The sequence below is a fragment of the Eumetopias jubatus genome, unplaced genomic scaffold, assembly GCF_037043125.1.
Source record: "Eumetopias jubatus isolate StellerSeaLion01/CBP00866 unplaced genomic scaffold, mEumJub1_p1.0 scaffold_1, whole genome shotgun sequence".
Lineage (NCBI taxonomy): Eukaryota > Metazoa > Chordata > Mammalia > Carnivora > Otariidae > Eumetopias > Eumetopias jubatus.
The window spans coordinates 125,008,832-125,036,590 of record NW_028274807.1 but is presented as its reverse complement, the minus strand read 5'-3'; the positions used below and the strand labels follow the sequence as shown (position 1 = coordinate 125,036,590).

General features: G+C 49.7%; 1 protein-coding gene across 1 annotated transcript in view; it reads left to right on the top strand.

Moving 5' to 3' along the window:
* The window catches only part of EPHB1 (EPH receptor B1), a 285,610-nt gene that overhangs the window by 6,563 nt on the left and 251,288 nt on the right, over nucleotides 1–27,759 (top strand). Inside the window, exon 2 of the mRNA XM_028099078.2 lies at nucleotides 16,835–17,516. Coding sequence (XP_027954879.2) covers nucleotides 16,835–17,516 — 682 coding nt within the window. The remainder of the gene's footprint in view (nucleotides 1–16,834; nucleotides 17,517–27,759) is intronic.

The window sequence follows — 27,759 nt, the reverse complement described above, 5'->3', positions numbered from 1 at the left end:
CTCTCTCAGCTCCAGGTTCCCCTCTCCTCAGTGGGGCAAGCACGGCACCTCTTTCCATAGATGAAACAAGTCAGTAAAACATTTTCCCCGGTAAACACTCAAGAAGTGTTAGCACAGTACTAACCCTGTGAAGGGCTGGATTTTCTCTTTTCTTTATTTGATGACTCAATCATGTTAATGAAGACAGAAAAGCCCGAGCTAAATTAGGCAAATTCTAGGGAAATTTCGCTCTGGGCAAAATGATTTTGTGAATGGAGTTTTATGGTGTTTTGAATTTCAGGCCTTGCCTTGGTTATCCTTCCTCAGACTGGTACCACCGCCTGGGACTTGGGAGCCTTCGGCCTGTCGCTGATTGCTGGCAGTCAGGGTTCTCCGGTGGCCAGTGACAAAAAAAGCCCACCTGAGTCTCAAAGGAGGTGCTCTGGCTTGTGTAACTGAATGGTACAGAGGCTGATGTGGTTTCTTGTGTGGGCCACACACACGTTAATCCTCACAACAGCCCCATTTTACAGATGAGGAAACTAAGGCACAGAATCAGCTGTGAAATTACTTCCAGTCACATGGCTGGAAAGTACCAGAGCTGATGTCTAACTTCCTGCAGTCTGTTCTCCTGCTGACAACCACGCAGTACCATCTTTCCCAATGAAATGCTGCCCACCATGGAGGCTTCTGAGGCTGGCTCCAGGAGGAACTCCCAGGTTGTGTTGCTGTGGGCTCCTCGAATTCAGGCTCAGTATATAAATGAGAGATGGATGGCATCCTTTTCCCGAGCTGTTACCAGGAACGAGTATTGCTTTCTCCACTGAGAGAGGCCTTGCCTCCTGGGGAGTGGGCCTCTGACCTCCCTGCTCTCTCCCTCCGTTCCTCTCCTCCCCTGGCCTCCTCAGGTAAACCACTGAGATAAGTCAGAGCTCCCCTCCCTGGGCCTCCCACCCACTCTTTATCTTTTTCTCTCGCTACCAAAAGGCCTGTAATTAGGAAACATTAGCAGGCTCCAAACAGCTTTCATACCTGAAACATCCTCTGTAATTGCACCCAGCAGTGCTCTTCCCTGGCTATTAATGTCACTTTTATGAAGCAATGAGGAACAAAACACCCCGAGGCACTTAAAACATTTTTTTATATAATATGCGTCTTTTAGGAATGGAAGTTTAAAATCACCTGCCTGACAGAGACAGTGATAGACGAAGCCACGGGAGCCTGGGAGGTGGGGCCCTGGGGAGAGGAAGGGAGGCCCGAGAGGTGCTGAGGTGCCCCAGGCTACCCTGGGAAGAGTGTGATCTCTGAGGCTGAGGCTGGGTTGGCCGAGGCCCAGTGGTTCCCCAGGGGAGGAGCGGTGGGTCAGATGAGCAGCAAGGGCATCGTTCTGCCTGGCTTCATCAAGTGTGATTGCTCTCTCATGGGGCTTTTATGTGAGATCTTTTTCGTGGGCATGTGTGGGCCTCTAACAGAGAGGTGAACAGCGTGTTACAGATGACCAGTGTCCTTGAGTAGAAGACTAATTATGATATTGGTTGCAGAAGTACGTGGGGTATGATCAGAGTGTGGGGATGAGGTAGGAGGGGAGGAGGGAGAGAAATTATGGGAGAGATGTTTCCCTAGCTTGCGGTATGAAAGAACTTTGGGAGTTGTGGTGGGCCACCAGAAACTTACTGTTGGGCAGATTTATCTTCTTGCTCTTGGAAAGGGCTCGCAGACTTGTTCATCAGCAGAGCAGGAGATGTTTCTGTCTGCAGACTCTGAGAGGGAACCCCAGAAGTCACCCAGCCCCCCTTCCCTGTTTTGGAGGCAGGCTTAACCTTTGTTTGCCCAGACAGACAGGTGTCTTTCCTCGTCTCTAAAACCTTCGCCAGAAGGGCAGTTGCCCCACCACATCCCTTGTTCCAATGCTAAAAGCCTCCTGCCACTGACAGGTGAGCCTGAGGACCAACTGCCTGATGACAGATCTCCTCAAGTTGAAGGCAGGAGTGGCTCTCATGACTATGGAAGGAAACAGGGCTCCTGACTCAGGTCCCAGGGCTGAGGTGGGGCAGCAGGGGCTCAGTGCCCTGAGAGCCTGAACTCACAGCTCCCTCACACAGCCTGCCTTGGCGAAGGAAAGAAATGGGGGAAGAAAAACCTTTAGAAGGAAGGTGAGGCAGAGTTCAGAGGTCTAGCAAAGATGAGTAGGAAGAAAATGGAAGAAGAGGGAGGGTCAGAGTGGGCAGAGACCGATGAGGACACTGAGTCTGGCTCTGGAGGCTAGAGCTTGGCCTCTGTGGGAACAGAGCAGCCCTCCCATGATGCCTTTGGCTTTCCCTCCCCTTAAGGCCAAAAGTACTAGAATAATTAGGCCCAAATCCCCCTGTATGGGAATCTCCCCTTACCCACAGTTTTACTTCTGCGGTTTGAGTTACTCACGGTCAACTGTGGTCCAGAAGCAGACGATCCTCCTTCTGATGTATCGTCGGAAGGTCAGTGGTAGCTGAATGCTAGGTCGCAATGCCTGCATCATGCCCCTCACTCCATCTCATTTAGACATGTTAGCATCTCATATCATGGGCGAGTACCGTGCAATAAGATATTTTAAGAGAGAGACACCACATTCACATAACTTTCGTTACAGTAGGTTGTTATAATAGTTCTATTTTATTATGAGTTCTGGTTGTTAATCTCTTACTGTGCCTGATTTATAAATTAAATGTCATCGTAGGTATGGATGCAGAGGAAAAACATATAGGGTTTGGGACTATTCGCAGTTTCAGGCCTCGTCTTGGGGGTGTTAGAACAGGTCCCCCACGGATAAGGGGGGACTCCTGTACTTCCAGTAGTATCCAGGAGCAAGCCCAGCATTTGGAATCCAATGTTCTGGGTTTATATCCGTTTTCCTTTAAGTTCTTTAATGTCTCTGAGCCCATTTTCTGCCCTATCACATGGGTAACGTAAGATCTTATTTGTACAGTGGTTGGCAAGATTCGATAGTGTTTGCCTTCTTTGTAAACTCTGAAGCTCAGTCAGGACCACTTGCCCTGGCTAGTACTAGTGGTTGCAGTGACTCTTGGTAGAGGGACGTAACTGGCCTGGGATGAGGGTGTAAACTGGTTGAGGGGGCCCCTGAGAAATGAGATCAGCATTCCAGCATTTCTGATGGGAAATTGCTCTTGCATGGATATCGTCTGAGCGTGCACCATGTTATTAATAACCAGGTTACTGTTCATAATAGTGCTGTTACTTGTCACCCTTAATTAAGTACCAGCTGTGTCCCAGGCACTGAAAATTGCATGTATGACCTCCCTGGACTTTCACCACGACCGTGCAAGTGAGGTGATATTTCTTCCCATTTTACAGAGCAGACACTGAGACTCAGGACAATTACCCAGAGTCACAGGACTGCTTAGGGGTGTCGCTGAGACTGCAGGCCTGTCTGGACACAAAGCTCACTCTTGTACCTCTGTCCCCGAGGACGTGTGAGGAAGGGATCTCAGAGTCATATATCATTGAGAAGCTAGAAAAGAGGGGTGAGGAGAGGCAAAAGTTTCCCTGTTTTCTACAAAGGGAAAGGGTAGGTCTGAAAGCCGTGTGCTAGTGAGTGGTGTGCATTTTAAGCCCCCCATGAATTGTTTTTTAGAGCTAGCTGTATGGGAGGAGTTGGAGCAGATACTTGGTGATGGGTGGATCTGGGGGCAGGGAGCAGCGGGTCCAGGAGGACCTGGAGGGGGACCAGGGGATGGCTGGCTCCAGACGGTGATGGAGGAGCCTGTGGGTCAGCTTCCCCCCATGGGCCTCGGCGAATGTTCAGGAAGTGAGGACTCCTAGGAAGGAAGATAGGTGAGGGGATGGGCCCCACTGAGTTGCTGTGTCCCATCCAGTGGCCTCATTGGCCGTTCTGCAGAACTGGCCCCTGCTCCATTGGAGGTGCTCTTCTGCTGATGGAATAGAGGGGGGCCTGGTCATGGCACGTCCTCATCTCCATGGACACTGTCCCACTCACCACTCTGGTGCGGACAGGCGTGCCCGACACATTTCCCATTTTCCGGTGTCACAAAGGATAGCCAACATGAAAGATGTTGGAGTCGAGATTTAAACTTACCTTGCTGATGGGGAGGGAGAGCTCTGCCTTCAAACAAAGATGGTCAGTGGTAATGGGCTGCATTTATATGTACGTGTCAACAGCGACAAGCCAGGGATGACTCAGGTGGGCAGTGCCTCAGGGGGCGGGGACTTGCATCTGCCTAGTAGGGGGTCACCAGGGATCATGTTATTCAGAGAATGTTTGTGGGCCTGGGAACCTCAGCCCAAAGACAATCTGCAGCAAAGTCGAGGAGCCAAAGGAGTGAGATCAGAGTCCTCCCCAGGCTTCCCAGGCCAACTCCACGCTAGCCTCCCTAGTCCCAGGGTAAAAATGCCCTGGAGTGGGTCACATACAGTGGCCACATCCTCACCATCAGGAGGGAGTCGACAGGATGGAGGACAGTGTGTCCTCTCCCCAGGCTAGATTTGATTTTCTTGCACCCTGAGAATGGAAATTCTCCCCCACTCTGAGAATGGCAGGAAGCCAAGAACTTTAGGGAGGCCAGCCTCTTCCTCCCCCACCATGGCCTCCTCTCTTGTCTCCAGGATGGCTCCAGCTGGCCATAGCCAGCCTGGCCCTCGTGCAGTCAACGCTTTCTGCACCCAAGAAATGAGGAGCCTGTGTCCCTAGCCTCTGACCCAGTGTGGTGGCCCGGCCTCAGGGCCGGCCTCCGATACGGAGCAGAGATCCCTCCGAGCTGCAGGGACAAGTCCTCAGCTTCTCCCAGTGGTAACTCTGCTCCTCATCAGTGGAACCCAGATCCGGGCAGAGCAGAATTAGGCAGCTGGGGCCTGGGGGCCTGCAGCTCCCGCCCCTGCCTTGTTCAACAAGGCCTTGTTGGACAGCAGTGAGGACCACATTCAATCGACAGCTTAAGATAATCACATGTGTGAGGCACTGGGATAATGACAGCTGAATACCCTGCCACGGTTGCCATAGTGACCAGCCAAGCACTGGTTCCCTCCTTTTTTTTTTCTTTCTTGTTTTCTGGGCCTCCTTTTTATGGGGCTGGCTGGTGGGGTGGGGGCTGAGTTTGGGAAATGGGAAAGAGGAGGGAAGGGGGAGGGGGAGACCCAAGAGGGGCAGCCCATTATACTCTCTTTAAATACCCCAGCTGGAGGTGTTTTAAATCCCAACAGAGACTGAGAGAAACAGTGTCTTAATCCCTAGCTCCCTGGGAATTATTTAAAGGGATCTTGTCAGAAGGATGAATTTGTCACTGTTGCAGTGTCAACAGCAGCGGCAGCTGTCGTAATGGCTGAGGACCCCACTCCAGGCAGGGCCTGGTACGAGCTGCTGCTGCCTGGTGGAGGTTACCATGGCCCCGGGGGCTGTGGACAAGGAGCCCCCTCCCGAGGCACAAGCCTGCAGTGTTTCTCCTGGTGTGCTGGCGGAGACTGGGCTGTGAGATGTGCCGGGATGCAAAGAGATGCATGCCATCTGGACCTTGGGCCCAGCCAGCCTCGCTCTCCCTGTGTGGGGCTTCCAGAGCCCTGGGATCTCTGAGCAGCGAGAGGTGCTCTGCCTGGCTGGGAATGGGCAGAACCGACCATTGGTGGGTGGGCATACCCAAGGGAGGGCACAAAGGCCCTACCTGGGCCACAGCCAGCACCCCCAACCACACACGGGCACACACACACACATACACACACACACACATGTGTATGCACGTGTGCATGCACCAAAGATGATACACAGGTGCAAACAACCAGACTGGGAAGAGTCATAGGTCATACACACCATAGAAGGAGAGCCAAGACTTTTAAGGAAAAGTAACAGACCTGTGCTCAGAGAGAGGCTAAGCATGTGTCTCTGGAGGGCTGATATCCATAATAACTGACTTGCAGAGGTCCCTTACTCAGATGTGAGTACTTTACATGAATTGTCATATTTAATTCTCATGATCGCCTCCTGAGGTAGGTCCTATTAGTGTCCCTGTGACAGAGAAGCGTCCGAGGCTAAGAGAGGTTTAAGGACTTGTCCCTGGTCACACAGCCGCGTCTGGCTGACTCCAGAGTCTGTGACTCAAACTCTTGGGCTAAACCGGGGGTCACCGTGACTTCTGGAGTTCAACGTTAGGCATGGTGACAGCAGTGCTGCTTAATCCCAACCCTTTTCTGGTAAGCACAAAAATCTCCTTCCCAGCCAAATGGATGTGTTCTGCTCAGGGCCATTTCTCCTGCTTCCATCTCAAGATAATATTTGTTGCATTTTTCCGCCCAATCATTTTTAAGAGGATTTTGTAGAGACTCTTAGAGACTGCATTGGGAAACAATGAGTATGTTTTCCATATTCTAATCATTTCCATATCTAACTGTGTCCCTTCCCCCCTTCCCTGTCCTCTTCTGCATCGCAGAGAATAAGTAGTTGAGGGCATGGGTGGCCTTGTACCACTGCAGGAGGAAAGCCCATTTAAGCAGTCCCTGGTAGCCGGTCCAGTTCTTGGGCACACCACATGGAGCCGTGGTAATGAGTGGGGGGCTGTTCCTGTCCTCCCAGCCCAGCACATCTGGGAGGGAAATTAAGGCTATTGGGAGGTTGAGCTAGTGCTCGCAGCCCGCAGGGGGCCATCGTGTGAATGGCCGCCTTGGTTGGTTGGTGTACTAAATGGTAGATCGCTCAGGGCTTGTAGGAATTTATGCCCCATGGACCACATTTTACATTTTAATTAGCCTTCTAGCTTATCTAATATCCCAGCTCTTTCAGGCCTAGTGTACTGTCTACACCAGAGCCGCGTCCTTGGGGTCCAGGCTGATTGGGTAGCAGCTCCAGCCCGGCCTGAGCAATCTGCTGCCCCAAAGAATTGGGGGCCTCCTGTGGGCTATGTGAATTTGTGTGCTGTCCCGGCCTCAGTGGGCTTCTGGTTCAGAGACGCAGCCGTCTCTAACTGGGGTCTGAAAGTGGGTCTTTGGGTTTCCTCTGATGGGGCAGTGCCAGGGATCTTCCATATGGTTTCACGGGCATGTTGGCAGTGACGGTTTGCAGAATAGCAGGTTCCCTCCAACAGAAGTTTGTGCCCAAATACAGACTGCTGAATGGGACCAAAGCCTGGGCGCAGTGTCCAATTTCCTCTCCTTGTAGTTTGAGCTGGTGGCTGACGATGCTCCAGAGATTGCCTAGTTGAGAGAAGGGAATCCATGCTGAACCCTGCCCAGAGGAAGCCCTGGAGATTCCAGGAGGGGCAGGGAAGGAGGCCCCTGGCTGTCCCTCGGGATCTGTGGGGAGGTGGATTTTGGCCCTTTCGTCCTGCCCTTCTGTTGACCAGAGGCAGGATTATTTATTCAAGATGGAGGAGATGATTTCCCCATCCTGATGTGTCAGCCAGAGGTGGATCCTGCGGTTAACATAACAATGGGGGTGTTGCTGATGATAATGGAAATGATAACTGGTACTTACTGAATGGAAGTTATGTGCAGGCACGGGTGCAAGATGAGTCACTTACATGATCTCAGTCCTTCAGGCACCCACCAAGGTGAATAGTCTTTTGCAGATGAGGAAACTAACACTCAGAAAATCATTCATGGTTACAGAGCTGTAATGGCAGAGGTGGGGCCCGCCTGGCCTCTGGCAACCTCTCCTGCCTCACCTCCTTCCTTTTCCCCTTGCCCTGTGCGATCTGGCGGCCACCCTGGCTTCCAGGCTTTCTTGGCAATGTGCTAAGCACACTCCTGCTCCTAGAGAGTCCATTCTTGTTCTCTGAGCCGGGAATGCCCCTCTCTGGTGTGCCCTCCAGGCTGGTGGCTCCGGCGTGTCATTTAGGTCTTTGCTTCAAAGAGGACCTTCCCTGACGACCCCACTACCGGCTGTCACTCTGTCCCCTTACCTGTTCCTCAAGAGTATTGAACTGTCTGCCTTGATATTATTCATTTGTTTGCTGGTTCATGCTTTGGTTCGCTCTATTAGAACATGAGGCCCACGAGGGCAGGGACTTTGTCTCTTGCTCACTGCTGGGTCACCAGCACCCAGAACACTGTTTGGGGATGTCATAGATGTGCAATCTTTTATTTAGAAAGTGAGTTAAATGCGCTGGGCTTCATACAAATCAGAATAGCTAGGACCTTGCTGGGCTAATAGAGGCCACAAAGCTGATTTCAGTGATATCTTCCTCCTCAATAGCAGTGTCCAGAGGAGATGTCCTTCCTGGCCAGGCCCCAGGGAAATGGCTTATTCAGGGCAATTCTTAGGATGCAGTGCTGTGGTAGCCTTTGGGCATTCAGGAGGGGCAGGGTCTATGCCGGTATGTTACAGCAATCCAGGGAGCTGGTAACTATCACAAATCTTTCCAGAACTCCGTGCTTGGAACTGTCTTCAGAGACATATAGTGGAATCAGCTTGCTTCCCTTAACTTCATTTTATAGCAGCTCTTCATTTTTGAGCAAAGAATATTATTTCTTAGCTTGTTCCTCCATCTGACTCATCAGATTTGGCTCCAGATGACTTTTGCCCGTTTCTAAAATCCAAATCCACTCTTGGAGGATAAAGAACGTGTTGGAGTTTCTGAAGGTTGTTCTAGAAGTCCATGTAGATGGGTGGGTAGAGAGAATTCATGACAGTGGTTTTGAAGGGGAACAGCATGTTTTACACACACACACACACACACACACACACACACACACTCATACACCACACACACACACACACACACACACAGAGCCAGACTGCAAATAGTGAATATACTGGCCACTCTTGAGTAACAGACCTGCGAGATCTGACTTCCAACAAGGAAGTTTAACAAACCCAGATCTTGGAGGAACCTAGAGCTGTCTTTCTCATACATCAAAGTCGTGGTCTCAAAGCCTGAACAGTACTTTCTAATGGATGTCCTTGTTTTCTTTACTATGCTTATCTTAAGGACTCAAGGACGGGTGGTCCATTTGCATCAATAATAGTGCCCTTTCAAAGGCTGTTAATATTCTGCTGGTTGTGCAAAACTGCTTTGTTTCTTTTCCCAGGCAGGAGTTAGCCAGGCGGCACCTGCAGTAAGTCCCCAGCAAAGGACCAGGGGCTAAGGAGGCAGAGAACTTAAGGAACAGACCAGGGCCTTGCTCATTCCCTCAATCTTTCAGTATTTATTAAGGGCTAGGTGCTGGGATTGTGCAGGGGTCCCCAACACAGTGCAGCCTGCTAAGGACAAGCCCGTGTGGAAGATGGATTTGTGTTTTAGAAAACTCACCGGGGCAGGGGAGTTAAAGAGAAAGACTGGCAGAGTGACTAGGAGGGGGAGGGACTTCAGCGGGGAAAGGGACAGACTGCGTGGATGAGCTATGGAGGAGCCAGGAGACATGGGTTTGGCACCGTCACTGCAGGATGGGGAACAGAAATGGGGAAGGCGGAGTCTAGGGTGCTTCTTGGATCGCTGGCACGGGGACCAGCTGGTGCAGGTTCCATCCAGGGGCAAGAGGACTGCAGAGAGCATGGGGGCACACCAGATGTTCATCAGGAGGTGTCTGTCCAGCAGCCAGCTGGGGCAAAGAGTCTGGGGCACCGGGGAGACCTGGAGGTTGGTGACTTACCCTGAGGTGGCTGCAGCCTTGTGTGCGGACAGCATCTCCCAGGGTAAAAAGGGAAAGGAGAAGGGATTCCCAAGAAAACAGTGGATTTCAGTGGTCCCAGACATTACTGAATAAAAATGCAGGTGTGTAATACCGGTGCTGCAAAGCTGAATGCATGGAGTTATTTTGCTTGTCGAAATCAACTAATAAATTAGTCAAAACATAATTCCCTGTCCTCAAGGAGCTCACAGCCTGGTAGCTCCAAAGTCATACGCGGAGCAATTAACATACAGTTCAAAGCAGTGTATTATGAAATGCGAAATTGTGTGGAATAAGCTCAATCATGCTTTAAGCATTCGGAAAAATGGTAGCTGAATACAAGCTAGGATGGCATCACGGAGAACAGGATACCTGAGCCCCCTCACAGGAGGGAGCCACACCGAGAGCTTGGCTCGACCACTCATCAGCTGCCTGGCTTCAGGCCAACTATTGAATGTCTCTGGCCCTCAGTGTGCCCATTTGTCAACAAAAGGTTTTGGTCTACATGACCTACAGTGGTTTCTAGCGAGATCTGTTCTTCTCTGGTTCCATGTCTCGGAGGGATTGAGATGGCATGAAGGTGGGGTAGAAAAAAGGTGTCACGCTGGTCAGAACATGAACAGCAGCAGCAAGAGGTGGGGATGGGCACTGTCTCAGGGTGCAGAAGTGAAAGGATGTGGCCCTGGTTTGAACCCTTGCCATCTCTTGCCTGGTCTGTTGTCATTACTTTCTGACAAACAGCAAGCCAGGGCGTAAGTCCAGGCAATAAGTCATGCCAGCCCTCGCACATGGTCCTGGGGATGCAAGAGAGAAGCCAAATAAGAGGAACATTGTTCTGGAAGAAATGTCAAATTATGGTGACAAAGTGGGTGTGTTCGACACGGAGGGTGCTTTTGGCCTGATACCTGCCTGATTCCGGGCTGGAAAATCAAGTAGTCCTTCAGTGGACTCCTGGGCCCAAGGTTCTGATCCCATCTTTGGATGACCCTGGTGATTCTTCTCAGGCTCCCAGCATCAGTGATAGGATTCCACTTCCTTGGCCAGCTGTCCCTTCTCTCGTTGCCATCTTTGCCTCAACTTAGGCATCACTTGTTCAACCACAAATAAACTTGGTCAAGCAAATACTGGTCACTTGGGATATAGGGATAAAGGAATGAGAAGGGCATCCCTGGCTCAGTGGATAGGTCAAACAAGGGCCTAAAGTTGCAATGGGCATGCCTTTTGTGGATTATAGGGACCAAGCCGGCATTGTTGGGGTGTTGAGGTAGGCTGGACCAGAAAACAAAGAGGTTTTTTTTTTTAAGATGTATTTATTCATTTGAGAGAGAGAGAGAGAGAGAGAGAGAGTACGGGGGGAAGGGCAAAGGGAGAGGGAAAGAGAGAATCTCCAGCAGATTCCCGCTGAGCACAGAGCCTGACTCAGGGCCTGATCTCACCCTGAGATCAGGACCTGATCTGAAATCAAGAGTCAGACACTTAACCGACTGAGCCACCCAGGCGCCCCAAAGAGGTTTTCTTAAAAAGCTAGATTGAAGTATTAGTTACATGTCATAAAATTTATTCATTTGCATTGTACAGTTCAATAATTTTTAGTAAGTTTACAGAGTTGTGTAGTTAATCCCCACAATCCCATTTTAGAACATTTCTATCACCTCCAAAAAAGATTCTTCATGCCCATTTGCAGTTACTGCCCATTCCCATCTCCAGTGCCAGGGAAGTACTAATACTTTTCTATCTGTAGATTTGCCTTTTCTGGACAGTTCATGTATATGGAATCATGCACTATATGGTCTCATACAGCATAGTGTGTTAGAGGTTTATCCATGTTGTTGCATGTATCAGCACTTCATTCTGTTTTATTTCTGAATAGTATTCCATTGTCTGGCCACATCAGATTTTATTTAGGTGTTTACTGGTTGATGGACAATAACAAGGCCCTTAGGTGCCATATTGGAGTCTGGGTGGGAGCTCCAAGAACAGAGGACTAAAGTCAGATTGGTGTGCATTATGAATCTTAGTCCACGAATAAAGATGCACAAGAAAAATCCTGGACCTTATTTTCTTGTAGTCAAATATTTCAGACTCTGAGCACTCCCTGTCCCACGAGTTGATGAGAATTTTAGTCTCGAGTAATGGTTCTTTCCACCACACTTGTGCAAAGCTCCCAGAGGTCCCTACTCAGAGCAAATCGGAGAAGGCTGCTACATTGTCCATAGGCCCATGATCCTCTGAGGCCCAGCCACCTCCCGGTGTCCTAAGCATGCATAAAATTCTGGAGGTGGTGGTGGCAGAAGGTAATAATTGTTCATACCTATCTTTACATATCTAAAAGAATATCTGAGGCTTGATATTAGAAGTGAATGGCTGAGTCAAAGGGTATGTGCAGTTATAATTTTGATAAATAAAACCCCAAATTTTTATAGAGGCTGTACCAGTTTGCCCTTCATCTAGCTATGTATCAGAGTGCTTATTTTCCACACCTTCTCCAACACAGTGTGTTATCAAACTTCTGTCTGACAAAAAAAAAAAAAAAAAAGGTATCACAATGTAGTTAATTACCATTTTGGTTTATATTGAATAATGTTCAATATCTTTTCACATGTTTATCAGCTGTATCTCTTTTTTAGTGAGCAGTTTGTTAATATCCCTTGCCTGTCTTTGTATCTTATTATTGATATATAGATTATCTTTGCATTATTAGGGGAAATTAACACTTTATCCATGATAAGTTTACAAATAGTTACTTCCCAGCATGTTTCTGTTTTTTTTTTTTTTTTCTTTTGATTTTACTTCTGACCATTTTTGTTATGCCGTTTAAAAAAATTGTATGGAGTTGAATTGACCAATCTGTTCATTTGTGGCTTCTGAGTTTCATGTCATAATTACTGTACATAAATTGTCTCCATGGCTTCTTTTAGTATTTTTATGGTTTCATTTTTAATGTTTAAAGCTTTGATTCACTAAGAATTTATCCTGAAGTAAGGAATGAGGTATGGAGGCAAAGTTGTTTTTTCCCAGATGGCTACTCAGTTATCATAATGATTTCTTAAAATGATGTACTTTTTCCCTACTGATTTGAGTTGTGGCCAACATTTTAAATGTTGAGAGAAACTACTGATATGACTTCTCAAAGATTTCACCCGTCACAGTGTCACCAGTAGGCTTGCAAATACCCTTTGCTCTAGATTCTTACCAAGACTTGATATTTTATCTTTCCAATTTTTGGCCAAGCTGATAAGCAAATCATGGTGCTTTGTTGTCATTTTAATGGGAAAAGACAATTATAGAAAGGAATACAGGAGGCGTAGGTCAGATGCCTGGAAGGAGAGGCTGAGAAGCTGCCACTGAACAAAGACCTTTAGGAAATCAGCTTTGGGACAGGCAGTGAGAGTACGTCCTGGGGACCAGGGCTGACGCGGGCCTTGGCTGAAAGGATCTGGGTGCTGCACATCTGGGGGGTAGGATATCCAGTGCTGGTAAGGCTCCTCTTTTGTAGGGAGCTGGGGAGCAGTGTGCCTGGGGACACAGAGTAGCTCAAGGTCTGGTTGGGGAGGTAAGACGGATGTGTTGAAGACCGTTGTGGGGATGCATGACCCGTGGTCTGGTCAAGTCTCTCTCTGGCCCCTCCCCCCAACTCAGCCCATGAGAACTTTGGGATTCTACTCCAAGATGTCCTTTCGGTTTCCACAGGTCTACTCCAACCTACTGTCATGGGTTGCCGGTACCACCATACGCACATCCAGTTGTCCTGACCGTGCATTGGGGTGGCCCTCCAACCCAGTTTCTACGTCAGAGAAATCTAAAGACCCAGTTCTGATCACCTGTACTTCTCCTCACTAAAACTGATGAGTTTGGGTAACTTCCAGTTACCCTCAGAATGAAATTCAGAGTTCTAGACCAGACTCATCCTCTCCTCAGTCTCATTCCTGCACCTGTAGCTTTTTATGACTCTTTTGCCACACAGACGACATTACTCAGTGGCACCAGGCCACATTGTCCCACCACAGGGCCTTTGCACTTGCTGTTCTTGGGCCTCGATGCAGCACTCCTTCTCTGTCCCTCATGGTCCCCTCCAGACACACACTTCTGGCTTAACTCTTATCCGTCCATCCCCTCTCAGTTTGGAGGGTCTTCCTTGACGTTCCTCTGTGTATCAGGTGCCCACCCCCTCTTGGCACCCTGTAATATTCCCTCACAGCAGTTAGCCCAATTGTCATTATTTAGTTATTTTAATAACCATTTGTCTAATTTCTGTTTCTCTCACTAGACTATAAGCTTCATATTGTTGTCCCCAGTGGCTAATAGAATGCCTGGCATAAAGTTGGCATTCGGTAAATATTTTTTTCATTGATGAGTGAATGAGGTATAACTCTAAAGCAAGGAGGCTGATTCCAAATATCACAAACAAATAGCAGTGTTTGTCCCTCCCTGCTGGGAATGCCATTGCACCCTCATCTCTGCTTGCCAAAATACTCTTTCTTCAAGGCCCCCACCACTAATTGCCACTTGCCTGGAAGGCATTCATACCTCCTCAAGCCAGCTCTGATCACGTTTATTTTTCCAATCCCTGTCTTACCCGCTGGCAGGGGAATGAGAAAGGGAAAGAAATGAACATGAGACTCTGTCATGGCCGTTCCCCAAACATCAGGGAGTTATTTTCATTTCTCTCAATTTCTCTCTACCCTTTCCCTTTGAATATACAGCTGTATTCCTCCTAATTTGCTTTGATCGCTCCCTTAGGAGCTGTCACAGAATCAATTAAATCTGTGTAGGATTTTTATAACCCAGGGTCACCCAGTATGAGTCCTCATTTTACAGATGAGAAAACTGAGGCCCAGAGAGGTTAATGTTTGAAACGATTACCTCTGTTGGGTCTTATAATACCAATCAGCGTCAGTTTCTAAGATAAATGTTCTCAATATCCTAGCTCCACAAGAGTAGAAATGCCTCATTCTGTCTACTTAAGGCCCGCTGGTGGTGACAGTCTCAGTGCTAAGGTGAGCCCCGAAAGGCGGGCTTCCTTTCCTGCTCCCACACAGTGAAGCTGCGGTAGTCTTGAGTGGGGGTCGGGGACTCTGGCTGGGACAGGTTCCTGTCCTAAATGGGGCCACGGGCTTCAACCTGTGCCTTGACAAAGGCATCCTGTGTTCATGCTGAGACTTTACACAGCCCGGCTGAAGTAATGGACAGGGAGTCTGCTGTTTAAACACTTGCAGAACAGCAGAAGAAATCCATCCTTCCCTCCGAAGTCACACAGGGTCCACCAGAAAACTATTTCAAAGTGGCCACGGAAGGGAGAGAGGTCTGAAGATTTGAACTAAAACCACTGTCAGCAACTTCTCCCTAATATATTTCCTTCTGGTTCCAAAAACCCAGGCAAGCAGAAAGTAACTTTAACAAACACATTTAAATAGAACATAACATAATCTTTAAGAAGGAATAAAAAGTGGTTCATTGACATCTGGAGAATCAATAAGAAATTAAGCAAAGTCCAGGTGAGGTTTGGCAGTGTGCAAGGATCTGGAAGGAACTCATCCAGGACTCCAGGCTGGGGAAGGGACCTTCCTGGGGGGCTGGCAGGGGTGGGGGGAGAAGGAGCTTGGATGGATTGCTACTCAGGTGCTTCGGGGGCAGGGCCCCGACAACAGGAGTGGCCGTGAGGTCACTCTACAGGGCTGGGTGGGCAGGGACAGCTCTCCATGTGCCCATTTTTCCCTCCACGCCATGCCTGGTCTTCAGATGCTCTGGCATAAGCTTGAAAGACAGCCTAGCCCTCCTGCTCCTACAGGGGGCTTAATTCTGTGCAAGAAGCAACTGTGTCTATTTTCCATGCACACAAGATTGACTTCAACTTTTTTAAATGAAGAATTCTAGTTTGTCTATTTTAGCTCCACACTGTGAACAATAAGCAATTAGCACAGTATTTAGAGAAATGGGTACTATTTTCTATCATTTATTTTTGCCACTGCTAAATATTAAGATCAAGGATCTCAATTTATTTTTTCTTTTCACTTTAGGAAGCTCAATTTCTTCTGTCCCTTATTTGTTTCAGGCAAGCAGAACAGAATTTAACAAACGTATTGAAACTTCCTGGGAATACCCCCAGTTCTTGAGGTCAGGGTCCTGAGAGCTCCCCAGGATGGGCAGCTACTTCCTCTGCCAGCCCAAGGAAGAAAGAATGACCCGGTCTGCAGCAGAGCGGCTTGGTTAAGGAAGCCGTGCCTTTAAGGACCTCCTGCCCCTTATTACCTGTTACTGAAATAAGTTAGTAGGAGCATTTCTGTGGCCATTCAAAGCACTTCTTCCTATCTCTTCTCTATCCTGTCTCCTCTTATGGTCATGTGACCATGGGTGAATTGCATATCTGTTCATCTGTAAATTGGGGGTGACAGTATCTAGTTTTCAGTGTTATAGGGAAGATGGAGAGACAACACTTAATAAATGCAATGTTTCTCTTCTCCTTCCCGCCTAGAGGGCTGCTAAAAATGAGTTTTCTTTTCCAATGCAAAGCATGCTTTCTCTCCCCTGCAAAGAAGCCCTCCTTCCTCCCTGTGTAATATCCTCCAGCATTTCCTTCCATCGGGTCCCTGCTAGCAGTTTGCACACAATGAAGCTTGATTTGCTTCCTTAAGGATCTCACTTAGTAGCCCCTACTCCTACAAGTTTTCTGGTCTAGCTCTTTCAAAGGGATTGATGTTATAAAACAGAAGTTTATGAGAATCTCCATTTGTTGAGAAATTCTGAAAAGCCTTATATTCACATGCTTTTCATGACTCTAAAGAAGCTTCACCACAGTAAAGGAAATGAGGTTCCAAACTGAAGATTTCCAGGGTGAGGGGTGTCCCATAGTCAGATCCCTAATCCACGGGGGTGGCTGTGGGGAGGAGAGGCCATGGCACTGAGGTCTCAAGTCTCTGCTGTCACCTAGGCCTGGAAGATGCTGGTTGTCCCTGTGGACATAATGAGCCATAGTCACAGCAGGAGTGCTGTTGGTTGGATGAAGGAAGGCTTTCTAGAGGGAAACCTGTTATATTTCAGGGGGGCCAGCAGAGAAATTTTTGAAGTCTGCTTATGAGGAGGTTTTAAAAGCAAGTTAGGGTTAGGGCATTCCTGTCTTAGGTGAAGCAGCGGGGCTGGTGAGCTCGTAAGGCCCCCTCCAGCACCAGACTTCTCTGCTCTGCCTCTCTTCTGGGTCTTCTTAGTCTCTCTTTTGTGTTTTTGCATGTGTGCGCCCATGGTCTGCCTGATTCAGTGGGAGGAAGTCAGTGGCTACGATGAAAACCTGAACACCATCCGCACCTACCAGGTGTGCAACGTCTTCGAGCCCAACCAAAACAACTGGCTCCTCACCACCTTCATCAACCGGCGGGGGGCTCACCGCATCTACACGGAGATGCGCTTCACTGTGAGAGACTGCAGCAGCCTCCCCAACGTCCCAGGCTCCTGTAAGGAGACCTTCAACTTGTACTACTATGAGACTGACTCAGTTATTGCCACCAAGAAGTCGGCCTTCTGGTCTGAGGCCCCCTACCTCAAAGTAGACACCATTGCTGCAGATGAGAGCTTCTCCCAGGTGGACTTTGGGGGAAGACTGATGAAGGTCAACACGGAAGTTAGGAGCTTTGGGCCTCTGACTCGGAATGGTTTTTACCTCGCTTTCCAGGATTATGGAGCCTGTATGTCTCTCCTTTCCGTTCGTGTCTTCTTCAAGAAGTGTCCCAGCATTGTGCAGAATTTTGCGGTGTTTCCAGAGACCATGACGGGGGCAGAGAGTACCTCTCTGGTGATTGCTCGGGGGACATGCATCCCCAATGCAGAGGAAGTAGACGTGCCCATCAAACTCTACTGCAACGGGGATGGAGAGTGGATGGTGCCCATTGGGCGCTGCACCTGCAAGCCTGGCTATGAGGCTGAGAACAGTGTGGCCTGCAAGGGTAAGTCCTATGGCCTCATAAGGCCTCTGCTTCCTGCCCACCTGGGGCAGGGCCTGATCTGCGAATTTTCCCCATCTCCAGCTCCGGGTCACAAAGAAACAGAAGCATGTTATAAGCATGTAATAAGCCATATAATAATGGCTTATTATAAAGGTCCGGGGAACCTACATCCCTAGTGCAAGGCATGATGATTTTTCAGTTGTGTCCAACCAGAATGCCAGTGTTCATGGTGAGGGAAGAGATAGGGAGAATTCCCAATGGTAGATAAGAACTTAATAACCACTCAGTTATATTTAGTTTTGGGCCACCGACATTCATATTCTCTCTCACATGTGTACATGCACTTTCTCCCCCTTCCTCCTGCCCTCCCTCCCCTAGACACATGCACACCCATGTATCACGTTAAGTCCCATGCACTCAGGCATGCAGGATTGGGGTTGTCATGGACAGTTCACTCAAGGGTAGTTGAGAAGTGACTGGATTTGGAAAATATTTTAGGTCATTTCAGTTCAGCTCCCCACTACCCAACTTGGTCCTGGACCCATGGAGCTCGTGAACTTGAAGTTCTGTGCTTACCTATCTTGCTCCCAGGGCTCAATGCCAAGTCCTGGGGCAGGGATGGGGCCTAGCTTTCATGTGTCCTGGCAGGAGATGCACTACCAGAAATGGGGGAAGGTGGTACCAGCTATTGTATAACCTTTGCTTGAATGATACAGAGTGGTGCGGTTGGGGAGTGTCAGGGAGCTGTTTGCTCACATGGGCTCCCCTCGGTCCAGGAGAGCACATGTCCAGTGGTAATAAATGAGCTGAACTGGCTGGAGATTCTTCTCCGAGAGTGAATAGGAGGGTCTAGAGAGCCCACGGTTCATTTCTTTAGTAAGTTCATGGAAGGTGAACACAGGTAGGGGGTGTCCAGAGTTGGGGAAAAGAAGAATGCTTTCTTTTATGAAATTTTGCCCATGGCAGTCAAAGCTTCAGATTCACATAGACCCAGAAATGACCACCTTGACCCTTGCTCATCATTTAGTTGATGAGCTAGGTTGCTCCAGACCTTTGGGGGACAAGTTGTAGTTGGAGCTGTATTAGTCCTTGCCTATCTCCTTTCCCACTTCCTCTGCTCCCCAAATGCCTGCAGCCAGGCACCAGGCACAGGATTGCTAATGCCCATCAGCCCTGCAGTCCTTTGGACTCAGCTAATTGCCTGGGCTGGTGCACTCACAGCCTTTCTGAGACCTGCTGAGAATGGAGAGTTAGGCCTTTGTGTCTTTATTGGATTTCTTGCTTATGGTACCCGTGATGGATGGTGTGGAAACAGAGGGGAGAGAGTGCCAGATCAAGTGATGAATCAAGGCAGACAGTTTTAAAACCGGCCTTGCCTGGCCCCACCGCACTCCTCTTTGTCCCCTTGGTTGGGGGTGGGGCAGGAGGTGCCCTCTTGGGCATTTGTCAGGGTCTGAGTGGGGACCTGGGCACTAGGCTGAGTTCTTAAAGGTGCAGGTGCCACAGCTGCCAGGCATGCTTGCAATAGTGCTGGTGATTTCTCCAGGCTTCAGAAGTCTGCCATGCTGCACTTGCTGGCTGGGGCCCTCTCCGTTTTCTCATTATTTCCCAAGCAGAATGGCAGGATCCGGGGCAAGCATTGATTGGTTCTGATTTAATTGCGACTCTGGGAGCAGGCTCTCATTTCTTTGGGCTAATTGGAACTTTTCTCTTTTGGGGGGTTCTGCTGTCCATGCTGCTTGTCAGTCACCTCCTGTGGTTGTTGTGGGAGGGCCTATGGAGACAGATATGTAAATCCAAGTGGTTTTTTTCCATTCTCCCCGCCCAGTTCCAATCCCCTTCTGACTGTTGGTGGACATTCCTCATCTAGAGTTATTATGAACCTGGCTTGATTTCACTGATGGCTTATTGCAAACACATCAGAGGCTGGAGGAAATGAGGACACCACACACAGTCACTTTGCCATTTTAGAGGCACAGACAGGCCACATTTTGATGGCAACTCTGAGAGTGGAGAGTGGAAAGGCTGGTGGCATCATGGATCTTGCAGCCCAGCAGCCTGGCTGAGCTTAGTGCCCTAGAAGGGCAGAGAAGCGCCTTTATTTTTCTGTCTCAAGAACTTTAAGATGCATCCTCCAAATCTTAGCCATTGGTTCTGCTGGCAATCTGGCTTTAATGGGTGAGCCAGAGCTCCCTTCCCAGGCCTTAGCAGCCTGCCCCAGGGAGGTGAAGAGGCCTTGGCCATTGACAGTGATCTTGGGAGGACTCTGCACCCTTTGGAGGGAGATGGGCAGTACAGGTGGAAGGATTTGTGACTGGTCCCTGTGGTGTGTCTCCAAGCAAGGGGACCCCACCTATTTTGGGGGCTCATGCTATGCTGTCAGGTGGGCACCATGTAGCCCTTCACAGGCATTGTGGGGTGGCTTGCTTAGTATAGCCAGTTTTCATGAGGCCAGCAGTATGGAGAATGGGGGATGCCAGAGAATTGTGGGTGAGCCTCTGTCAGTTGTCCTGGTAGGACTGGAGAAGGAAGGCAAGCTCCCCTCCTCCAACACAGCCCTGAGAATGAATGCCCTGGAATCTGGCTGGGCAAAGCCTGGATGGTCCTGGGCTTCACACAATTATGTTGACCTAATAGATTTTTCTTTTCTGGAAATTTGAATCTGGGCCTTTTCGCCTGTGTCAGATCTATAGAATATCCTTTCTGTTATTTTTTGGCAAGACATATTTTGAACATGGACGGGAACTTTATTCTGACTTTCACTTTGCATCTGCTAAAGCCTCTCCTGTCAGATTCATGGGGACCAGTCGCTCAGTTGTGCAGAAACACCTGGAGACCAATTAGGCAGCCCAGCCAGTGAAGAGTGGTCCTGGCCTAGAGCTGCTCCTGTTCTGAAGAGGATAGTGATGAGAGGAGGGGGAGGCAGAGAAAGCTGTGGGGGGGAGCTTACACATTAGGATGTGCAGCAAGCGGCAGATGCACTTTCTAGAGGGTTCCATGACCCCAGGCTTCTGCCAGACTCATCTTTTCTGCTCACACAGGTTGGGCCAATCAGGCAGAATCGTAGTAACCTGCTGACCCTGCCAGTGACTTTGACCCCATCTATGAAATTGTTAATTACTAGGAAAATGGCCCATCTGCCCCAACTTCATGCCTTATGCTCATAGTCTAGTGGATTAATGAGCAATCATGGCTTTGTCTTTACCTGCCGCATACCTTCCCTACTCAGGTTGATGGCTACGTTGATTTTCTGTGTGGGTCCCTGCAGTCTGTCCCTCCCTGGGGCCAGGGACACTGAGAGCTGGTGCTCTGCAAGCTCTCTCTGTGCTGTGGGGCCTGAAATATTGCACCAGTTGAAGCGGATGTTGGGGAGGATGGCTGGGCTGAGACTCACAGTTGCTAGGCGGAACCTGGGATGGGAAGGCCTCTTAGCTGTCTGTTAGAAGCTTCGGGGCTATAGTGTCCCATTTAGGTGCCCAGGGACGGGTCTCAGGTGCTAAGACAGCCTCTGGCAGCCAGATCCTAGCTGGAGCATGGGACTTGATTCTGTTTCTGCCCCTGAGTGCTCCTTGAGGGCCTGGCTTTCCCTCCCAGGCGTAGTCCCTGGAGCTTCGAAAAGGAGCTGCCTCATTAGCCTACCTTTCCAGCCACATTCAGGACTCAGAGAACGACAGTGCCTTCCATGACCTTCCCTGTCATCCTCCCTTATTCCTGCTCCAGGAGGAATAGGCCAGTCCGGGCTCACTACTGTTGAGGGCACACACTGACCCATGGGGCCCAGGCCTTCGTTGTTGGTGCTGTCACTCAAGGGGGGTGCAGGGAGATGAAAGGGGGAAGGGGGTGCATCCAGGTGGAAGAGGCCTAACCTAGAGACAGGAGCTGGTTTTAAGCCTGGCTCTGCTGTGAGCTTCTGGTGGCTTTTAGGTAGGTCCTTTCCCATGATAGCCCCATCTTTTTTGCCTGCTTCTCAGGGCGTGTGAAGATCAAGTGGGCAATGGATTTGAGAATGCTCTGGAAGCCCACGAGATGCCATGTCATTGCCCTTAAGCCCAAAAACACACCATCTGACTCTGGCTTCTAAGAGAATAAGATTCTGGAAGGAAGGTGGCATGTGGAATCCCCACCCAGAGACACAGTTCAGCAGGACACCTGAACATTCAGTCATCACCTGTCTGCACCTATGCAGGCCCAGCTCCATGACTGTCCGGCAGTGACCAGGGATCAGCACATATGCGTGATCCATTGTCCCTCAACAAGTCAGTGAGTCAGGTAACACACATTTGGAAGGTGTGGCTTATGCAGCCTGCCTTGAAGCAGGTGGGGTAGGCAGGTGGTCTTTGTGAGCTGAAGGTCTGAGAAGACTCCCAGAGCCTGAGAGAGGATGATGGTCATCTGAAGCAGTGATTCTTGATCCCAGGGTGAGCATGAGAAGCCACAGGAAAGGTTTTATAAAATGACATCCCCAGGTGACCTCTTCTGAGATATAAGTGGAGGCCAGGCCAAGAACCCCAGATATAAGCTCTAGACCAGAACCATCTGTATTGCTGGAGTAGAGGAGAAGGGGGCTTGGGAGAGGTCCCTGAAGGCATCTTGGACCTGTGGGATTTGCAGAAAGGGCGCACCTGAAGGGATGTAGAAGGCGTCTGGGAAGAGGGACTGCAGGAGTGGGCTGGAGGCGGGGCAGACTGGCCAGCAGGGAGTAGAGCATCATTGCACCTGGAGTAGGGGTTGGGAAGGCTGTGTAGGGCCCTGACACCCTGAGCTGCTAGGAAGCCTGCAGAGGAGAGAGGGACAGAAAGCTGAGGGATGACTGTCTAGGGGTTACAGAAAGGAACAGCTTTCCCTGCAGCTGGCCAGGACCAGCTGGGTCAGTCAAGACTGTCCTGCGAACAAACATCAGGGGTGCCACTGCTGTCATCAAGGGCACGGTCAAACCTGCAGGACTCCTATGCCCCTCTCAGGGCCTGCCGGTCAGGGTTGGGGCTGAGGATCCATGTTCCAGAACCAGGAATCCATATGGCTTTTCCAGGGGGCTCTGAGGTCAGCTGAGACCATTCCAACTCCGGATGTTAGTGGGGCCTTCACAACTTCTAGGGTAGACCAGAGCAGTTCTTGGTGCATCCATGTCTCTCCTACTCCTACCCCAGTGCATGTCAAAGCCCTGAGATAGGGCCTGAAACCTCATTGGCACTGTCGTGTGTGGCCCTCCCAGGTGATCCTCAGGCCAGCCACTTCCCTGCCACTGCCCCAGAGGCCTCCTCTCCTCCCCCCCACCCCCAGCTTCTGCACTCCTCTCTCTCCAAATAGGGACTTTTTTCCTTGGTAATTTTCCACCTACATGTAAATTCCTTCATGCCTGGAAACCCAAGGGACATTTTGAACCTTTCAACAGTTTCAGCGCCTTTGTCAACTTGAATGGCTGAGATGAGCCAATTTATAAGCCTGGGGGAGTTGAGACGAAAAATCTGCAGGATTTGAAGGTGGAGAAAAATGTGTCTAATTTAGCTCCCCTTGGAAAAAAGTTGCTGGGGCCAATTCCATCTCCCTTGGGGTTGCTCATCCCAGCTTTGGGTTTCCACTGCATCCTCATCCTGGGTGCCGAAAGAGAAGGTGGGGTCCCAAGGGGAAGGTGTGTGTTTGTGTGTGTGTGTGTGTGTGCGCATGTGTGTGCATGTGTGCACTGAGCTGACAGCTGCATCCAGGGCATTGGGGAACCCCGTCCACTCACTCCAGCCCATCAGCTGTTGGCTGGGAGTGAAAGGAAGCCTGCACTAGACAGCTTCCTCTCAAGCCCCAGGGAGACCAGCTCTGCTCAGGACTCAGGAGGCCAGGGTCATTAACACCGCAGCCTTGTAAGATGAGCTTCATAATAGGATTTCCCAACAGGCTACTTCATTTAGAAGTCTCTCGGGCTTCCTCTGCTCCCTACGGTGGCCCTGCCCAGCGCCCTCCAGAGAGGAATCCTGTGTAATTGGCTGGATGTAATGGGCTGTGACACCGGCATGAGCAACAGCAAACAGAGCTGGAAGGATGCCCCACGGCCTCACCAACTCCAGCGTATGGGGTGTGAGCACTCGGTCCCGGACCCTGGTGGCAGTAGGGCATGGCAAGGGGGGAAGAAAGGGGAGCGTTGGGTTCTAAGTCCCGTTGTGCTCTGCACTGCCCCTTTGCCTTTGAAAGACAGGCGTAGAAGCACCCCAATTCCACTAGTGTTGACCAAACAATTGTGATTCTCCCAGGTCGGCACTGGAGTGACTGAGATTGATTTGGCAGGGTTCTGTGCCTGCGAGCTGCCCTAGGTGGGAGTCCATGACTTAATAAATGTGTGCTATCAAAGATGTCGACAGAGACACCATGTGGTCCTTACTCAAAGGCTGTGCATAGTGGAAATGTCACTGGGCTAGCAGTCCAGTTAGGGCTACTTAGAGCACCTTCATCGGCCCGTGAAGAACTAGAGAGTCTGAAACTACCCAGGCTGGGTAGGCTTGTGGGATGCTGAGAGACCATCTATTCTGACTACCACATTATCCACAGAGAGAGGGTGGCCAGGGAATGTTTGTAGGTACCAGTCTAGAGAGCCCTGGCTAGTTAATGTCAGAGCAGGGATCAGGACCCCTGGTCTGGGGACGCCTCTATCTACCTCTGCATCCCAGACTGGATTTTGTTGAAATTAACCATCCTTCAACACACAACATGTATCTTCAGGGCTATCAGACTTCTCAGCTGTTCTCTCATGGATTCCCTCCCTTGTGTCTGTGTTGTCCCTTGTTTTTTCTTGGGTTGGGCTCTTGGCGCCATGTTCTGTGGCTATACATTTCCACACTGTATATAGCACAGAGCTCCACATTGACTATAACTATCTTCTTTTTAACCTCTCTGGGTGTAGTATTGTCTCTCCAGATGCTGTGACATGTTGATCTGCTTGTGAGGCCATCCAGAGGGTACACAGGTTCTCAGGGTGGGGGGCAACCCCAAGCTCCCGGGGAAGGATGAGGTCTAAGGCTTTGTGCTTACGGAAAAGCAGAGGGCAGGTGGTGGGGCTGGAAACTAGAAGCCCGGTTGTGGCTGTCTAATGGGCATCAAGGACCAGCATGGGCCCCCAGCTTAGGCAGGGCGGTGGTCAGACTTACTCCCTTTGCTTCCTGTCCCCATCTCTCTCTGGAGCTGGGCAGTCCCTGCCTGAGCACAAACATCCACACAAACTCCCTTGCCTGGGTGAGGAATCACTACATTTGATTTTGAATCATGAAGATGAAAATCATACTGAATTTGAGTGGGGTCCTCCAGTTCTGGGCGCCAAGGAGCTCTGATGGTCTAAATTCTTTTCCCACTGGCCTTTGGCCGTTGACAAGCTGTGTTGACAGTGCCCTAATGCTCCTGGGTCTCATTTCTCCCTGAAGGCACTGGGGGAAGAAGACTGAGAAGAGTCAGCTCAGGGCAGTTGCCAGCGGAGAAGGAATGCCTCCCAGATGCAGGTAAACCACCAGAAGCAAACCTCAGTTTGCCAAGAGCACTTTGACAGGAACAGTGAGAGAGGGGCACTCTTGGCCTTTTCCTAGGGGAGGGGGTCTCTTCCTGTAGAGGTCCTATCTGCACTCTCCTTGCTGGCTGAACTAAGAGCTTGAGTATCAGTTACCTGATGGGGCAGCTGAGCCTTTTGTTTCAAGAGCCAGCTAATGAGGGCAAGGCAGGCAAATCCTGGGGAGATGAGGCTTCGTATAGAGGAATATGTCTGGGTTGGCTCTGGTCTCCATAACAGAGGGCATCTGCCTTCCTGTGTGCCCTCCTAGCCTGCTACAGAGCGAGTCTGTGCAGCTGCAGATATGCTGGACTCACGTGCGTGCGTGCGCTCATGGGTGTGTGTGCCAAGTGCTCATGGCCAGGGGCTCAGGAGGAAATCATCTCCGCCACATCAGGCCCTGGAGAGGTTGGTGAGGGTAAGGAGGCACTGTGGGGACTGTCAGGAGGCTTTTTGGTATCACAGGACAGACATTCAGGGCCAGGGAGGGTCAAACCCATCCCTAACAGGTTTTCATTGAGGGTAGGGCCCAGGTCAAAGGAAGAGCTGGGCAAGGAAACAGGTCCTTTGGTTTCTGGCTTGTCCTTGGCCTCTGTCTGGAAGAGCCCACCAACCCTAAGGGCACACACTCTTAGTGGGAGCTGGACTTACCTGGTCTTTGGATATGACCCTTGGAGACCTGCTCTGCTCACATCCTTGCAGGCCTGGGCAGTTCTGGCCTTCCATTCCTCAGTCAAGCTGGATTCCACATGTGAGTTCATGTGGCTTGAGTGGTACTTATGCTCATTCTTTCTTTAGGTACTTACTGGGCAGCTGCTGATGCCAGGCCCTTTACACTTCTGTACTCAGATTGAGGAGTTTTACTTCTAAGAATTTGCTACATTCTTAGTTCTCGGAAAGTGCTTGCAATATCCAGAGGGCAAGGGAGCCATAAGGGGCTCTGTGGCCCTGGTGGGACCCAGTGGAGGATAACCCCTCCCAGCTAGGTAAGACCTCTAAGGACAGTGAGTCCAGCCCACCAGGTTACACTTTGCTTTCCCACAGTGGTCCCCCAGCCTGCTTTTCAACACCTCCAGTGATGGGACACTTGGACTTCCTGAGGCAGCCTGGTTCATTGGAACCCTTCTTCCTAGCATTGAATCAGCGGCCCACTGATCCAGTCCCTGGGGTGGAACTTTTGTGCAAATCTCTCTTCCACCAAGTTACCCTTTGTTGTTATTTTAAAATGTTTTGGGGGCACCTGGGTGGCCCAGTTGGTTAAGCATCCGACTCTTGATTTCAGCTGAGGTCATGATCTCAGGGTCCTAGAATGGAACCCTGTGTGGGGCTCCCCACTCAGCGGGGAGTCTGCTTAAGATTCTCCCTCTCCCTCTGCCCCTCCCTGCTCACGATTTCTCTGTCTCTCCCTCGCTCTCAAAAAAAAAAAAAAAGTGTTTTGAACAGGTGGTACTTATGAAAAGAGTTTCCCTCCCACTCTGGTCCTCACTAGGGTCTCTCGCTTTTCCAGTTTCTGATATTCTCTTGCAGAGAAGATGTGTGCATTTGCACACCTAGAATATGGATCTTTTTCCCACTTGCATAGGGCCATATTACACAGGGCTTTCCCCTTAGTCCCCCCCATGCCTTTCTTATTTAACAATGAAGGTTAATAATAGCTCGGCTGTGTTACATAGAAATTTGCCTCTTTTTAAAAAATGATTCTGTAGTATTTTATTGAATGGGTGAGACTTTTGGGTCCTTCACTTATATACATTTGGGTTACTTCCTGTTTTCTTTTGTTATTTATTTCTAAACAATGTTTCAACAAACATCCTTGCATTTATCTTTGTACTTGTGTGCAAGCCTGTCTGTGAGTCAAATTCACTAATTAATTTATTCAATGAATATTTATTGAGGACTTTCTATGTGCCAAGCACTTTTCTAAGAACTAAGGATGCAGGAAATTCTTAGAAGAAAAATTGCTGAATCAAAGTATATAAATTTTTAATTTTGATAGATATTCCCAAATTGTCCTCCAAAAAGTATGTTTTCTACCAATTTTGCTACCTCCAATGGTGTAAGGGAGCTCCTATTCCCCACACTTTCGCCAAGAGAATAAAATGTCTGCCATTTTTATCTCTGCCAATCTGATAGATGAAAACTGACCTCCCACTGTGGTTTCAATTTACATTTGTCTTGCTATGAGGGGCATTGACCATGGCAAAGTTCCATGTGTTGCCCCGTTCAGGACTTGACAAGTGTGCCCATTTAACACATCGTTAAATTGGGTGAGTTTGCTTGTTGCAGACCGTTTGGAGTTTGCTCCCTCCATGCATGACATGGTCTACGCTTCACTTTCCTCTGTCTCATTCCCTCCTGCAGGGCATCCTGCCTTTTATCTGCTCTTTGCCCACCTATAGCATCAGGCCATTTCGGCACATGCTGCTCATCCATGTTGGCGTTTCTCAGTCGCTGGCAGGTGACTGGTCTGCAGATGGGACAGGGCAGGTGCAGATTCTGGTGCTCAAAGGCCAGCCCCTTCTCCCAGTCCAGTCCCAGGAAAGCCACCCAACCTGGTTTAATGGGAAATACAGCTTGCTTTTCCCATCCTTCGTCTCCTGCCTGGAGCCAGTTCTGGCCTCCCTGCTCACCCTGTGCAGTCCTGCTCTGCCCCACACATCTCTTACCTCTCATCCTTTGACCCAGATCTCCTACCCCACATCCTTTCCTTCGATTCTTCCAGCT